At 30.9% G+C, this 18357-nt stretch overlaps 2 protein-coding genes across 4 annotated transcripts in view; one reads left to right on the plus strand and one right to left on the minus strand.

The window, feature by feature from the left end:
* The first annotated feature begins 616 nt into the window (after window positions 1–616).
* LOC115243367 (proton-coupled amino acid transporter-like protein CG1139) lies at window positions 617–13451 on the plus strand. Of its 3 annotated transcripts, XM_029820295.1 has the most exons (11): window positions 617–973; window positions 3508–3905; window positions 6594–6664; window positions 8488–8590; window positions 8820–8975; window positions 9350–9622; window positions 10194–10278; window positions 10388–10660; window positions 11273–11451; window positions 11714–11883; window positions 12129–13451. In XM_029820295.1, exons 4-11 carry the CDS (start codon window positions 8520–8522, stop codon window positions 12371–12373), a joined length of 1452 nt encoding a protein of 483 aa, XP_029676155.1. In that variant the 5' UTR covers window positions 617–973; window positions 3508–3905; window positions 6594–6664; window positions 8488–8519; the 3' UTR covers window positions 12374–13451. The 3 variants fall into 3 exon arrangements, with proteins under 3 accessions (XP_029676155.1, XP_029676156.1, XP_029676157.1); XM_029820296.1 differs by lacking the exon at window positions 617–973 and having other exon boundaries at window positions 3506–3905; XM_029820297.1 differs by lacking the exons at window positions 617–973; window positions 3508–3905 and adding an exon at window positions 6125–6290.
* The window catches only part of LOC115243369 (LIM homeobox transcription factor 1-beta), a 12500-nt gene continuing 7111 nt past the window's right edge, over window positions 12969–18357 (minus strand). The window contains exons 4-5 of the mRNA XM_029820298.1: window positions 17383–17481; window positions 12969–16262 (exon numbers count right to left, since the gene is read on the minus strand). Of these exons, the coding sequence (XP_029676158.1) occupies window positions 16006–16262; window positions 17383–17481 (356 nt within the window). The 3' untranslated portion in view covers window positions 12969–16005. The remainder of the gene's footprint in view (window positions 16263–17382; window positions 17482–18357) is intronic.

Genomic DNA, 18357 nt, shown 5'->3' on the forward strand with positions numbered 1-18357 from the left:
TTGAGCCGGCAAAATATTTAGTTATGAGTTGTTATGATACCAGTTTTATATTGCACGCCATAGATAATTGCGTAGAGATTTCTTCTCGTCAATCATTTTTATAATTATTTGTTTATATGCAGAAGTAGAGAATATAGTTATTTTCGATGAAATGTCAGATTTATATACGTTCTCTTATCTTATTTTGCTCGTGACATAATCATGACACGGTCATAATTATAAATGGAAAAGAATTGATAAAATCTTGATATAAAAGCTAAAATACTTTTTTTTAATATTAATTATTTGTTTCCAAGTTATTATTTCTTTCCAACAAAATTAAATATTTTCTTTACGAAAATAGAATTTATTGGCAGGATAAGAGAGAAAAAGAGAGATCCGTGCCTTAGCTTTTTGAAAAGTTTAAAAACATTTTTAGATTTTGATATATGCGTATATTTATTAAGACAGAAAAGAATTGTGTTACATTTTAATATTTATTTTTCTTTTTTTGTTTTTAAACGATTAAGTTACTTTACTTCTTTGTAGATTTATTATGCAACTTTTACCGTCGATACGACCCACTTTGATCGGTCAGTAGAACCAGCCAAACACTCCATGCGCAAGTCTAGTGGGCTGTTTACACTACCCTCTACCAGATGTCTCTGAAGATTATTATCGTATGGATCGCGAAAAGGGTAGTTACCCCCCGTGTGACCCAAAGAGAATCCGTCTCTAATTTTCACAGACAGTGAAAGGCATCGTGGCCGCCCCAACCGCACGTAGCAGATTTTCTCGTTGCACAAACACACACTTAACCGAATGCGTGGCCAGGGGGTTGATGTAGGAGGTGTGTACACCCATACACACACACACACACATACGAATTCGCGACATCGCATTTTTCATCCCTCAGTTGTAGCCTTATCATATACGTTATAACCTGTGATAAAGTGCCTCGAACGGATTTCACTTATACCTTATAAGCTCAAACGTAAGTTGCGAAGGGTTGCATTCGTTGACCGGTGCACCATCATTCGTAGAATATATTTAGCACATGTTTAGATTAGCGGTTGATATCGTGACTAACAGTGATAATAATGCTACTTGCAATTGTAATCAATCTGGATCACAAGCTATCATATCTTTTGATATCTACGTAATATTTTCTTACGAAGATGCTCGACAATCTCGCATATTATAAATATTAAAATACATTCACGTGCAATTTTTTCTTATAGGAGTTTTTAAAATAATGATATGCTTCCTCACACATTTTGAGAAACAAAGAGATTTGTGAGAGTATTTGATGTAATTATATGCAATTATTATTTTTTTTAAATAGTGGAGAAAAGAAACGCTCTTTATGTAAAAATTATATTCTTCAAAAAATTGTTATCAGTTTAGGACATTGTTCTCAGTATCAATTTAGAGAGTATATTGTTAATCTATATGTCATAGTTGTCTGCCAAAACCGCTAAAAGTCATCGTGTCAAAAGAAATAAAATTATATGCATTTATCTTCATTCACTTATGTAAATTTTATTATCATTTATTAAATCATCATAATAAATTAAATTGAGGTCAAATCTTTACAGAGAATTGAATTTTATTATACACGAGGGAATGATCTCCGGATTGTATCGATCGAAAATGCCATGAGAAAATATATCGACAACAATGCGTCTGACTTACGTAATCTCCCTGACGTCAATCTAACGCGAATCTTAAGAAGGGATTGAACGGATCAGTTACGTCAAAAATTAATAAATCTAATACATTTCGTGATTTATGAATTTGACATTGCGCACAAAGCACTTTTTGCCTTTTAAAATATAAAATTATAATAATCAATTTGTGAGTAAAAGTAAAGAGACTAGCCCTGTAAAATATAATTTAATCTCAAAATTGTAAATATTATTTTATATTAAATTAACTTTTTATAGTCACTGTACCACGAAAATTTTAATATAGTAACTACACAAAAATCCATGAAAATAAAAATTTTAATTCTACAGGGTTTTTACTTTAACTTATATTTTAATTATTAATTTTATATTTTAAAAAGTTAAAAGTGCTTTGTGTGTGTGCGCAATGTCAAATTCATAAATCTCGAAATATATTAAATTTATTAACTTTTGACTGAGCTCATCCGTCCAGAGTTTCTTCAAGAAACTTCTAACATAAAAATCTATTACGCGAAATCTATTTCTAAATTTAAGCTGTTGAATTGCTAGATAGATACTTAGTAGCAACAGACAACTTTTAATCGCTGGCATTTAAAATTTCGAGAGATTTTAATCAATATAAAATTTATTTTGTGAGAGATTAGAGACTTAGAATTTAGATTTTGTGTTGAACAAAAGATAAGCTTCCTGAGAGCGAGAGATCGATTTCTCGTTTACACATCTGTTTTATAAAGTAAGTGTCAGAGATTCGATATATATGTGCGACATGATTAAGCTTCATAAATAATCTGTAGAGTCTATTCTCTTTTGTGGAAAAATATAAATTATATAATTATAAAATAAATAATAATTACAAAACGCATTTGAATTCAATCAATACGCTCGTGTACTATTAGTGCAGATTAAATTTTATGTTTCTTTTTTGATATATATACCTTATTAATTTTGCTTTATCTGATCTGTCAGGTCGTCAATCAACGAAGCTCCTCTGACTCTAATTTTAGCGGCTAAATTCTTTCCCATCGTTTGAAGCGAAACTTCCTCGCGACTTTTCCGAAGATTAACCAGCAGATTACATAAATATCTTAGAGGTCGGAAATTCTGCTCTTCCGTTTCGAAATACTTATGTAACGCGGAAAGTCTCGAGCTCTCGTAAAGATAAATGTTGACACCTTCATGAAAATATTTTAAACCTACACAAATTGACTAAACGCTTATTATCTTATGCGAATGATATAACTAAAGTCGTTAAAATATTGATTTTATCTCGGTGAACAAAACAACAATAATAGAAAACTAAAACTAATGAACTTGTGTTATGACAATTGTCTATACATGTAAAACACTATGCAATATGTGATATATATATGTATATATATATGCATCTAATTTAAATAAAAATAACTGCTATAAAAATTTTTCAAAATGTATTAAACTTTAATATTATTATAAAATAATCAGAGATTTCAAAATATAAAGTGAGTTAATAAGTATATATAATATTCTATTATACCTTCGCATAAAAAGCGTGAATGTCACCTCGTTACTATTATCGTGCTTTAATGTACCATGTGCACCGATCGCATGAATTTTCGCATCTCGTGTGTGTCACCAACACACAAAACATATTGCACACATATTGGATTAATTACTTTATTCATATTTCTATTATAAACGCATATTAATATATTATTTTTTATATTAAAAATTTTATATTATGTTATGTGTTACAAGAGTATTATATTTATTATGAAGATCTTTTATTAATTTAAGAATGTGATCAATAAATCTCCAAACAATTCTGATAAAAAAAAGCAATTACTGCGGATTATCCAAACAGGTTTAAGCTGTTTAAGACTTTGTTTGTATAACACTTTAAATCGCACGAAATTAATCGACGCTACGGTGATTCTCGTCCGGATTTTCGAATTCTTTCGCGGATCCACGATGCAAAAGTACCCAGCGCGGGACCGACTTACGGTAGCTAAATCATCGCTCGCGTGCATTTACGAGAAGCCGTTTTATAACTAGCCATATATCACGTGACGAGCTGCTATATGTTGCTATATGCCGAATGCATACACCACAGTGGAAATTGAAGTAGTGCGGGACAGTCGCTAGACATCCTCGGTCGCTGACGCAGTAACTGCCAACTACTGGGTAGTTGCCTCCTCGGAGAGAGAATCGGCTTTACATCCACCGAGAGTTGCCGTCGCATTTACGGATGCATTTAATCCGGTAAGTCGAGGTTCCAACGCGCGTGCCAGAAAGAAGCATGAAATTTACGTCCGAAACAAACGGCGAATATGGACCGCTTTGACAATGAGTCATCATCATATTTTGATCGCGAGAGATGCGAATTTTATCGCTTCCCATTCTCTTTACTTCCTCGTGTTAAAGCTGATGCTTCGAAACATCATCATACTTGATCCATCTTTTCAACCCTAATTATGTATTTTTTAAGCATAACTATACTTTCAAGTATCAACGGTCCCTATTATCATTGACAATGTATCTAACGATTGGCTATTATATCACCAATGATGACAGATTCTTTTTCAGTGACGATTAAACGCTCGCAAAAAGCCATTAAGCTAATTGATCCTGGATATTTCTTTATATATAATTACAAAATTTATGTGGTTCATTAAATTGCATTGCATGAATTATAGAATCTTGTAAATATTGTGAATGTGTGACTATGATATCCTCTTTGTGAAATATTCCACAACTATATTGATAATGCTAAGATCGAGAATTAATTTCTGATTAATATTTATATAGATTTGCTCAGAATATTTATGGATTTAATCATATCATTCGGTGTAATGCATTGCATGTATTAGCTTCTTCACATATTAATTTATGCGAAATATTTTTGTTTGAATATAAAATTGTATAAGACATCAAAATGCCAAGGTTTACATTTAAGAATTTTCAAAATCTATGAAAAAATAAAACAAAACTATATTAATTCCTCTTAGCACACTCTCTGTACTGATAGGTACAAACTTTTCGTAAAAAGGAAATTAAAACAAAAAAAAATAATAATTTTGCCCGCATAAAGAAATAGTTATGTGCAGAAATAAAAATAAATCTCTATTTATGAAATTGATCTATTTGTCTCTGACAGTTTATTGCAATTATGGTGCGACAAGCGTTTTCATGGAAATGTCGCGTGAATTAATTATAAAATTAAATCGCATTAGGTAACAACGATAAAAACAATTGCCAAATATTTTTGAAAGCTGTTACACCTGTCATAATGACTCAGAGCGCAAATTTGTCTCAAAGCTCTTTAATTAAATAAATCTTTACGTTACAAACGATTAAATGACCGTTATTAAGATCGACGAGGGAACTGTTACGTAATAGCCTAGCATTCAACTGCTTATTCGATTCAATTGATATTGCGTTAGAATTCATCAATGACAGTGACAAATTTTTCAATCGTGTGACAAAAAAAACTTTGTCATTGTTTAGCCATTATATCGCTTTTACACCATGTACCGTTTGTTTATTTCAACAAAAATAATTTTAAAATTAAATTTTTTATGATTAAATCTTATTTCAAAATTTGGTTTTTTAAACCGATTAATTTTAACATATTTTAACTTATCGTCAAGAAAAAGATATTATTCGCATTAGTGTTAATAAATCGGTTATTGTATTAATATTGATATTAATACATCTCTCTAAAAAATAACGATATAAAATTAATCTATTTTAATTACGATTGATTTGCTCTCTCACAAACGATCTTTACGAACGAACAATTTTAACAATTAATCTAATTATCTACATATAAAAAAAAATGCATATTTCTTAATTTCTTTTCTATTCACTTTACATCGGATAAATTTAACAATGCGCGTCAGCGCAGAACTCAATAAATTGAACGATTAAATGGATGGAAGAGTACTGACTGCAATGCTCTTGATACAGTTACATGGAACCGTATCCTAATATGTATTATTTGAAGTTAAGCTATTATTTTGTGAATGTCACACATGCATTTCATCTCGTCAAGATTTATTTTCAAATATTTTAATATTTTTCTCCAATTCATTTTTTGTACTTATTTTGAAAAATATAACTAAAAATGTGTATCGTGTAACTTATCCTTTTATTAAAGGCTACTTATAACGGAAAATGCCGAATATTACTTTATGTATTGATCGAGTTTGCTATATGATTTGTTATATGTATATTATTTATTGTATAAAAGCGATGTGTTTATTATTACTTTTGAATCTTACAATTTGTGTTCCTTCATCATTACGTAGCCTATATATTTCACACGAACATATTTAAAAGTATTTTTGCAAGAAGATCTAAACAATAAAAATTGCATATTTACTTATGAAAGTATAATGACATGTAAATACGATGTAAAAGAACTCGTAAACGTATTCTCTTCTTTAATTATAGCGTTGCAGGTTTCGTTTATATCCGCGTCACTGTTTCTCACGCTTCTGAAATACCTGTCAAGATAATTCCCGTTGGCAAAGAGGTCCCTTCCGATGGTCTCTCTAAAATTAGTACATCGGGCATATTCCAGCCACGTTGTCCCAAGCATGAGGCTACATAACTCGTCAGGTCCCCCCGATGCGCGTCGAGGAAGTAAGAATTAGGAGGATTGATTACAATACTTAAACCCTACTTTTCTCTCCTCTACCCTCGCTTCTACGTATTCAATGGGCGCTTAAACGAATATTCGTTCACGCTAACAAATTAGATAATGTATACGTTTTGTTTGATCAATTAATTATTAACGTAATATTTGCGTGCAATCGTGTATATGTGTTAATGTGTGTTGAGATATATCTGTATTTTAAAATGTGTGTTTGACTACTGGAATAATCACTAGAACTAATGTAAGTTGCATTATATCGTCTTAGAAATTTTGTTTGGTTTCCGTTGTAGGCATAAACTGCAAACGGAGGAAGTTACAACCTATGCCAACGATTGCTGAAAGTTGATTAGGACTGCAAAAGGTGAGTCTTATTATAATTTCACAGAATCATCAAAAAATTTGTAACTAAATTTTTAATAAATTTCAAAGTAAATGATAGTAAATTTAATGATATTTAATTAAAAATTTAACAGACAATAACACATATTGATAAAAAATTATATGGAATAATAAGATGTAAGATATGAATAAGATATAAATCTATAGAAATGATCAAAAACATTAACAATACACACAAATATATTCTTCATTAATTTTATATACATACAAAATTGATATGGTATACATCTCGGTAAAAATTGCATTTTCTTAAATTTTGTTCAAATGACATTCATTATTGTAGTTACAACATTCAACAGCGTAATTTGTCTTAACGTGCGCATACCACGCTGTCTTGAAACAATCTGTGCCAATTAGATAATGATTTCCTTTTTCTCAGATATTTATATCGCGACCATGACCTTAGAACAGAAATATAAAATTCCTCGTAAAATTAGATACTTGTGTCCTTACATTATTGAGTTATCTGCACGTTAGAACTTTATAATGCAGCGCATGACGCTACTTTGTATAGTCTAATTATAATTATCAAATTTTATTAATTATCAAATTTAGTTTTAAATAATTAAATACACACATGCATATTTATACATTAAAATTCTCTCTCTTTCTCTCTCTATTCTATACAATAATCTTGAATAAGAATCTTTAATAATCTTTAATAAAAATCTTTAATAAATAATTTAGACACATGTATCTATTTTTAAATATCTAAAAATATATATTGTTATATACGCTGCTAAAAACGGGTATGTAGCTATTTTACGAGAATAGACTTTGTCCTCGCGGTGCGAGATCAATCGTTTGGTTCAACAATGCGAAACAGTCAAAGGCGTAAATAGCGAAGTGCGAGGATACCGAGTGCAACCTTCAGTAAATTAACCTAAAGTTGCATTTGACCTCAATGCAATAATTAAGAGCAATCAATTCGCGAAGAATGCGTTAAACCCGCGTACATCAGATTCACAATTGACATTTTTGCTTTATTCCATTGCTCCACATCTGCCAATTGATTAAAAGTTTAATGTACCAGACTGTCCAGTTGACGATTATCACATCTTTGCGTGTCTTAATCCGCGTAATAACTAACAATAAGTACGATGTATCGATCGCAATTTTTATACTATTTTACGTATAATTGTGTTTTTTTTTTCATGTATCTCTAATAAAATATTAGAATCATGTAGAATGTAGACCAATAAACGCACGCCAGCGAAATATAATTAACATTTCACTTATCAATTGATGAAAAGTAAATTAAATACATTTGCATCACATGTAATCGTAATGTGTAAGTTGCTCAATTTAAAATTATTTTATATATATATATATAAAATACTCTGCTAGATATGTATTTTGATAGCTTAATTTTTAACTATAGATAAAGTGTGAGCTAAAAGATATTTATTAAAAATTATTGTTTGTTCCATATAGACTTTGAATAAGTAAATTGAATTATTTCTGTAGGAAACGCGGAAGCATATTGTTTATATTTCAAAGCTAGCGGAAAAGTCACATGTATGTGTTTGTTATTATAAGAGAACAAAGCAAAGGACTTATAAGACATAGACTTATGTTGTTACAGTTCGTTACAGTTTCTCGTATTTTCTGCTTCGTATATTATTTTATCTTAAATTTAATAATAATTTAATAAATATCAGCCACTCGTGTAATAATTACACAAAATTAATGAAATTACTCATTCACATATTTATACAACGAAAATATATTAACGGATTAATTGAATAAGAATGGATTTAGAATCTGCGAAAAATGCTTTTCTAGCGCCGGCGGAACAATTGCATGAGGAACTTTGTATGAAGATGCAGAAAATGCAGGAAGAAAATATACGTTTGGAGTTGATCGACTCCCATGAGAATTCTCATAGGTACGATTCAATTAAATAAATAATATTGAATATATATCCAGAAACTTAGATTTTTATAATTAAGTTATTTTTTTAATTAAAGAAAATCTTTTTAGCTTGAAGAAGATGGAAATTTTAATTTCTCTCACCATCTCTTGTTATTATGTAAAAATTCGATATTATTTATTATATATTATTCGATACCCGTTATTATGTGAAATTTTGATATTATGTGAAAATTTATACACAGAGAGGACAAGGATATTACTACAACTAATGTCGAAACCGCGTTATCTCCGAACGCTGAAGACAATACCGAGACCGCAGCACCTCCAAATTCTCCAGATATCACAGATACGGAGAATTACGATCCTCATCAGTATCGGAGCGTACCAAATCCAACTTCGTGAGTGCAAATTATAATTAATCATTTACGTTTGAAGGTAATATGGTCATATTTAAAACACATAATTTAATACATTGTCGCTTGTGATAAAATTCGACATCATTTCCGTTGCTCATCTTTTTTTTTACAGACTTTTATTGTGTCTGTTTACAAATTAAGATACGAGATCAAAATATAATTAAGATGTAAGAGACATTACTCGCAATCAAATAATCGAAATACGAACATTAAATAAGAGCATTCTCTCTTTTAATGCATCCTTTAAAATTTAATCAAGGAAAAAAAATATTTAAAATTTATTTAAAAAAATGTGTAATATATCGGAACATCTTCTGTAACGGCTTTTGTTTCATAACACGAGAGTATTCTTTCAGAAATTTTGAAACCTTGGTTCACTTGCTAAAAGGAAGTCTTGGCACGGGAATTCTAGCGATGCCGAACGCATTTTGCAATAGCGGCTTCCTAGTCGGCGTTATAGCTACGATAATCATAGGAGCGTTGTGCACCTACTGCTTGCATATACTCATAAGGGCGCAGTACAAATTGTGTAAACGGTTAAGAGTTCCTATATTGAGCTATCCAGACAGTATGAAGCACGCCCTTGAGCAAGGTCCTCAATTCATGAGATGGTTCGCGCCGTATGCACCGTAAGTACCTCCTGCTTGATCTACAACAAGTCGACACAACGTGGTACCAAGTAGATGAAATAGTTGTACGCGATCATATCTTATTTTTTTATTCAAACAATTTCTCAATAAAGAATAATAATTAATCAAATAGAAAATAGTATGTATACAAAACACTTGAACTCTTTATTGCAATGTGTTGAGTAGACAAAATAAATAATGTTTCTTTCAAGATGATTATAGATAATTTACATAAAATAGTTGTAAATAATTATGATTATAATTATATAGTAATTATTCAAATTGAACGATTCGACTTATATTATTGTGCCTGTATTTCATTTGCAAAAAATGCATTATTATCGATTAGAAATATTAACGACACATTTGTTATATATACGTATTTTTCTATTAAAATATATTAAACGCGTTGTTCTACCACTGCGTTTATATATAAAAGTTAAAAAAAATGATCAATTGCGACACAAGAAAGAAAACTGTACAATTAATTTCAATCAGTTTTATACTAGAAAAAGACATACAGCTATAAATTGTAATAAGAATAATCTTAAAAGAGTGCTATTATTTCCAGAGGATTCATAGACGGGTTTATGATAACATATCAATTGGGAATTTGCTGTGTTTATATTGTATTTGTAGCAACAAATATAAAACAGGTAAATCAGTAAAAGAATTGCAATAAGAAAAGACGAGTGTGTAACAGAATCATTGTCGAACAGACGCTGTAGCAGAGCATCCAATTGTAATTTTTTTTAATGAACGCAGGTAACGGATTACTACTGGGAACCTTTGTCGATTTCGACCCATATGTTCATTTTGTTGCTTCCGCTGATATTGATCAATTACATAAGAAATCTAAAGTTATTGGCGCCGTTTTCCACGATAGCGAATCTTATTACCCTCATCGGGCTCGGCATGATTCTATCGTATATGTTTGACGATTTACCGTCGATAAGCGAAAGGGAGATGTTTGGTACAGTAAGAAATTTTTCCCTCTATTTTGGAACGACGTTATTTGCGTTAGAAGCCGTCGGTGTGGTAAGTGTCTGGAGAAAGATATATATTTTTCTTAAACAATGTTGTCAATCTCATCTCTCATCGAGAAAATAGAAATTTTTTTATATATGTTTTTTTATGTACATACGAGAGAGACCGAATTTGACATATGGAGTGATATACAAAGGTGCCATAAATGTTATTATGTGCAATTATTTATAATTGTTGTGTCCCGAGATATTTTTAAAACTTAATTTGTTTTAAGGATGTTTTGGTTATACAATAGTAGCAAAAAACTATCAAAATTTAAAAGAAACATATTTCTTACATTTATACTGTTTGAAAAATAAAATTAATAAATCCGGATTACAAAAAGAATTAAAGTATCACAAAATATAATATGATTCTTAATGTCTTCGTAAAAGAAAATAGTTTTAACTAATATTTTTCCTAATTTATGACAAAAACTTGATCGTTGTCCACTGAAATCAACAAATTAAATTAAATTAAAAATAAAATTTAGAACATATTACTGTCTATTTTGAGATACTTTCTATAAGAAACAAACAAAGGAAAAATTCAATTTGTCGATGTATTGCCATTATCGCTCCGTTATATTATTCAAAAGAGATAATGTATATTGTTGTTGCATAGATTATAGCTCTGGAAAACAACATGAAGACGCCGCAATCTTTCGGCGGCTATTGCGGCGTGCTCAACATAGGTATGACTGTGATCGTTATTTTGTACATAATCATTGGATTTTTTGGCTATGTGAAGTTTGGATCTGATACCAAGGGAAGCGTCACTTTCAATCTACCAAAAGAAGAGATGTAAGTGAAACGAGACAATCGTAATATCAATAAGATGACAAAGATATTTTTACTCTTGTAGTGTCATAAAGTATCCTTGATTCCATTTGTTAAAATTCTCCTGTAGGAGAAAATATATTTATTTGATATAAATATAAAAACTTCTCCAATCTATATATTAAATATATCTAATTTAAGATGAGCAAATTATTTTTTATTATATTATAAAAAAATTATATTTCTCATATATGTATATATTTTTTTTTGTATTTTCTGTTTGCAGTATGGCTCAAAGTATTAAGATTATGTTCGCGATTGCCATATTCATAACGTATGCCTTACAAGCTTATGTGCCCGTTGAAATAATGTGGAATACCTATCTGGACCATCGAATACAGAATCGCAAAATTTTATGGGAGTACGTTTGTCGGACCGCCATTACCTTGGCGACATGTAAGTAGCAAAATCTCTATAATCAATGAATAAAATATTTTGTAAATTAATAAAAAAAAATACTGATAAATTTCCGTGAGAGAGAAAATTTTTTCAATATATGACATTGCAAATATATTAATACATAGTATTTAAATAATGAAAGAAGCAAACACGTATGAAACATTGCATTCAAGATCGACATCTTTGATGATTTTCGAATAATATCCTTTCTTCAACTTTAAAGCATATCTCTATTATTTCAGTCATCTTGGCGATTGCTATACCGAGGCTCGGCCTATTCATTTCCCTCTTCGGTGCTCTCTGTCTATCCGCCCTTGGCATCGCCTTTCCGGCGATTATCGAGATATGCGTGCTGTGGCCGGGGAAGGATTTCGGTCTTTTCAAAGCTATGCTAATCAAGAATATACTCCTGATCGTGTTCGGATTGCTGGGTCTCGTAGCCGGGACTTACGTCAGCATCGTGGACATAGTGAAATCTTTCCAGTGAATGGCATCAAGTGCACCCGTGAAATTTGCCAAGATACAGGAACGTGCGAGATGCGGTTAACGACTTGAACGATTGGAGATGGTCGTGGACGATGATAAAACGTACGACAAGCAAACGAGATGTGCTTTTAAGCTCCATCACCGCCATAAGTTTACTTAGACTTTATAATAAATGAAAGAAGATAGACGCGCGCTATATAGTTGATAGCGATCGATGAAATCTCGCGACAACAACCTCCGATCCAATCGGATGGTTCTGATCTGTGATGAAAACTCTTCTAAGCATCAATGATGTAATCTTTGCCGCGCGTCTCGTTGTAGAAAGTTTTTATCACTCATTTTATAGGGCTGCATTTTTGTATACATTCGACTGGATCGTATACAGTATAAATATATATGTATCTACTTATATATATATATATTTGCTGTATGTACGAACGGTTAATAATATATATGTCGTTATGAACATACGAATGTATATCGAGCGGGTGAATCCACGAATTTCTGTTGACGATTATTCAAGACATGTTCGCTTAAACTTCTCATTTCGGTACTTACGAGTACTTAGAAACACAAATACTGGCATATCTTTCGTATTTTTTTTTTTTTTTTTTGGATGTCACAACAAAAAGTCAACATTGTAATCTAAATTCTAACGTATATTAGAAATTCGTAGATAAATATATTTTGTGCTTCAATTTATACTAATGATTAGGAATACATAAGGAATACAAAGCAGAAATTATCAAGTTGTATCATTGATATTTGATAAGGAGAATAGAACAAATATTTAATTGAAATGAGATACTTTATTTCTCTTGCGAAAAAATAGTTGTTATTAAATATATACAAGGCATAAAATTTTCTTTATCAGTAATATGATTATTGTGATTATATTATTGCGACATCCTTATCGTGAGAAATGTCTCAATATTACGTTGTCGATAAGAAATTTGAGTCTAATCTCGTAAAATTTTTCTATATTGTATCATTTTACAGTTTTATCATCGAGTTTTAAATCTTTCGAATCTTAAAGTTTAAGAAAAAAAAAAAAAAATTGTGTTAAAGAAAATTTTAACCATAAGAATTGCGTCATGTCATTAAAGACATTGTTTCGACAAAACAGTGTTCAAACAATTGAAAATGAAAGTAATATACATAAAAAATCATATCATATATTAATATATGCATATACGTTTTATTTTCTACCGTCGAAAATGCTCTCTAGAAATGCACGCCGCAGGGTAAATGAAAATATATTTCTAAGAAATATAAGCGTAAAACGAACAAGCAAAAGCAAATCTATCTATGTATACAATTTTAAATTATATTTATAATATGAATCATAAAAAAAGACTTTATAATTTTTTATAAACATCTATATATATATATATAAATCTCTTCAAACAAAATATAATCAGAAAATTAGATAATAATTGAAAATTTCTATAGCATATAATGTAAACCGTGAATATTCCATTACGTCACATTATCTTAATTTTTTATTACGTTTTACTTTCTCTACGTAATTTTACTCGATGAATAATCGCGCAATTATTTTGACAATATCTTTTTACAAATATGCAACACATTTGAGATATATATATTTTTGTTTAACGGAATAAAACATATTATATTTTTACTTGTTTATATAATTTTACTTTGTTCGGCATTATAGAAACATTGTTTAATATATCAATCAACATAATCTTAGACTGAAAAGATATCACTATATTGTAGTGATAACGTAAAGCATTTCTCAGGCTGCGAAAGCAATATACATAACTCGAAAGTATATTCCGAAAATCACAAGGTATTATTGTTGACTATTAATAATTATTTCTAATGTGTTACATTGTTGACGAGGAATAGTTGTCGAATTATTCCTATCTAAGCAAATTTTAAATTAGTCTTATAAGCGATGAGAAATATAAAGTCCTGTTACTAGGAATATTTATAATAAAAATTGTATCGATATTTATGATGAAGATATATGTTATAAAATAACAATGGCTAATTGTTAACTTTTATTCGCGCCGCGAGTTAATGCGTTATTATCGACAAATATATTGCCTCGCTCCGATAGTTGTTATACTAGAATAATAGCGTAATACCAAACAGAACGAATGAAAATCTTTGCAAATAGCCTATTATTAGAAGCAGAACAAATAGATGCAATAATGACTATTAGTTGCGATAGTTGCGATGCAATTTGTAGATTAGTAACGATCTCACGGAACAAATATAATGTACATCAAACATTTAAATATACCGTTTTATACATGAAAAATAGATTGCAGTTTTTATAGTATAATTTTTTAGAGTATACGTTTTTAGATATTTTTAGAGAAAGTATATTTTTTTATAGTATAATTTTTTTTAAATTTTTTAGTCATACATTAATAGTCAATAATCATCTGACAAATTCGAAATCTTGTAGATTTGCTGATACAGTCTAACTCTCCTATATTCATTTTTATCTTATCTTGTTGCTCAAAAAGTACTTGAAAGAGATGAGTGAACAAAAGTATAGTATTTCCATTTAAACAATATTTTCTCTCCTACGTACTGATCAACGGTGGTATTATCGAATTTTATCTCTTTCATCACGCGCATCTTATAACACATCTTTGCAAATCATCGAAAAACTCTGAAAAATATATTAATTTGATTGATTAATTAAGATGGATATAATAAGGTTAAACACATTAATATTATAAATAAATTAAATAAATAAACCTACAATAAATAACAGACATAAAAAAATCGCGTCTTCATGAGAGTATAGTCTCATGCTGTTTTCATTGTCACAGTTATTACTATAATTTCACATTGTGACTACTATATATTAATTGTTACATACAATAATTAATGATAGAGTAAACTCTTACCCTAGTTAGTTTGTTAAACAAAGATCTTAAACTATTTTCTTTGATAATAATAAATAAATATATGTAGAGTTGTTTAAAAATTAATATTTATTATTAGCATTTGTTTTGATCATCTTTCGAGTTATTTTCTTCTTATAACCCATTTTTGACCGTGAAAGGAAAAAAATATTTTATCACAATAATTTTTCTGCAATCAAGATTATTAAGAACGCGTGAAAATTTTCTAAAAAAGAAACGCTGCACTAATTCAACGTCGATGGAGTTTGTTGTCCCTTGCCACGCAATGCAAAATAGGACGAAGAAGGAAAGAGTTCCGTAATAATATTCTTTGTACTGTATTTATGAATATCTATTTATTACACACAGAGGAATAAATACAGATTTTCATTCTTCATCAATGAAGAAAAGCAAACATTTCGAAGAGAACGTTTTGACGTTGCGTCAACACACACATCACGAAATCTTTAAAGAAATTTAGAAATATTTTGCATATCGCGTAGAAAAATAAGTTATACATGATGTTGACCAGAAATGGGTTAATAACAAGTCGCGTGGGGAACGAAAAATATCTATCTTTATCTCGCCGCGATCATTTCGAAAAAGGAACGAAATGCAATGTCGATTCCTTCGTTGACGCAACAAAGCCAATTGATAGGACACGCGAGGGAAGGATACTGAAAAGGATGGGGACGATGAGGAGGGCAAAATAAGCGACGCGAGATTGAGGAAAGGAAAATTTGGATTACGCGTGATCACCACTGAAGTAACTACTCTGCATCATGAACAGTTTGTCGATGGGATTGTGAATGGCCGCGTGCAGGCTCTGCGACAGCGACGGAGTGTCGTGCGATGATGAGCCGTGATGGGAATGCGAGGCGCCCTGATGACTGCCATCCGCGCCGCCGCCGTCGTTCTCGCCGATGTCGAAGCCGCCGTCCGTCCCGTCCAGGGACAAGTCGCTGCTGCAGAAGCTCTCCCCCGAGTGCCCTGGATACGCGTCTGGAAGAAACGAGACGTGGTTAATTCTTTTTTGCAAAATTCCGCGCGATTCGGAAGATGTTGAATGGAATGTACAATCGCAGCAATGGGAAAATTTCTATTTTTATGCACATAATACAGAATATAATATATTTTCGCGATAATTAAAACCCTTTAATATTAACTGAATTTGAATAAATAATATTACTCCAATTATTTTTTTTTTATATTCGCTTTTAAGAAGAAAAAGAAGCAAATATATGTATATATTTGCATATATACATATATATAAAAGACAAATTTTTTTCAAAAATGTTTTACATGCTCTGGGAATTTCAGCAAATGCTGGAATAGAAAAGTGAGATAAGCTTTTTTTTTATATATAGTGTATGTCTAATGGTAGAATATCAAGTGATAGAGTAATATGATCGCAGTTGTAAAAAATGCTAAAAATTCAGATCCGAAATATTCAGAAAAATATCATTGCTCTGTGCTCTATAGAAGCTAAATAAATATTTGCTTCGAACCTGCGTGGGTGCGTCACGTGTGCAGGATGTTTTGAAAAAAAAAAAAAAAAAAAAAAAATGTATAGCGAAGCTTCTATCTTTGATATGAAAAAAAGTGGTTGGAGTAAACACAGATTTTGTCTCTCAAAAACTTTTTATGAAAGTGTTCTTGAAATTTTTATATGTGTGAGCTGCAGTTGTTACAACATTTTAATATTCAACGCTAAAAGTTGCATTTAAATCTCTGAATCTTTTAATATATGTATGTGTGTGTGTGAGCAATATAAAAAAAAAAAAAAAAATCTTAAAATACGAAAAATCGGTTAGATTTGTATTAAAGAAAAAATACATGTTGCATTTTTTTTATTATATCTTGGTTTTCCGACAACGTGATTAATCGTCTATTCTCTTATCTTTCAAATATTAGAACTTTTTAACATAAGGGGTTCCCAAAATAAAATTTACCGATTTTATTAAAAGAGAATTGAATTTGTCAAAAAGCCTAGAGTATTATTTGCATATTCCGAAATATATACTTTGCATAAACGCTTGTCGGGACGCAAACGCGTTACGCACATACCGTTTCTCTATGACATTAGTGCGCAAATGAGTTTCTACGGTGAGTAAAGACTTACCGTCGGGCGAGTACGGGTTATTGGGGTTGAGCGGTTGGGTGGCTGAGGGGAAGCTAGAAGATTCCCCATCGCGCATGTTCAGGGCGTTCAAGTAATGACCTGCGAACGAGATTAGACAATTGACATTGAACTCACTCGTTTACCAATGCCCCATTAACCAGTCTTCGCAAATTCGCGAGTCTCCCGACGAGATCGCGTTGCTCTCTTGCAATTCTACGCTAATTCTCCATATTTTTTTTTTTTATTCTTAGTAAATAATAGATAATCGATAAAAGAGGAACGAAATAGATTGTTAAAATTAAAATCGGGATTAATGATTTTAAAAATAAATAGAATTAATGATACCCGAAATTTTGTATTTCAGGACTGACGAGGAATTTCAGAAATCTAGAGTCGGTCGTGTTGAAAATATATCTGAATTTTTGACGGAATTCTCCGAAGAGAGATAACGTGAAAAGATACTTACTGTGATCACTGTGCGGACTTTCCGTCCTTCGCTCCTCTTTCGGTTCTTTGTCGGATCCCGGCTCAGTTTTGGCCTTTCTCTGAAGCTTCTTCATCTTTGCTCGCTGATTCTGAAACCACACTTGGACCACGCGCACGCTGAGGCCGGTATCCTTGGCGAGGGCCTCCCGCACCTTCCTGCAGGGTTTCGGGGACACCTCGAAAGACGCTTTGAATTGACGTCGTTGTGCCGATGTGAGTATCGTCCGCGGCCGTTTTGGACCTCGACGACCGTCCCGTGGTCGATTCTCATCCAATAAGTCGTCATCTGACAATATATATGATGCATTTTTTATTCTTATAAATCATTCATGTATAAAAAATCTCTATATATTCTCTTTTATTGCTTTTATAAAAATCGTAATAAAATTTTTCAAATAAATGTAGAAGGAATTTGAAATTATATAGTTACAAGAGATGTAACTTTTCACTTTTTAATATCAATATTCTAATAAAAATTATATATATAAT

The sequence above is a fragment of the Formica exsecta genome, unplaced genomic scaffold, assembly GCF_003651465.1.
Source record: "Formica exsecta isolate Colony F162 unplaced genomic scaffold, ASM365146v1 scaffold72, whole genome shotgun sequence".
In the NCBI taxonomy this organism is placed as follows: domain Eukaryota; kingdom Metazoa; phylum Arthropoda; class Insecta; order Hymenoptera; family Formicidae; genus Formica; species Formica exsecta.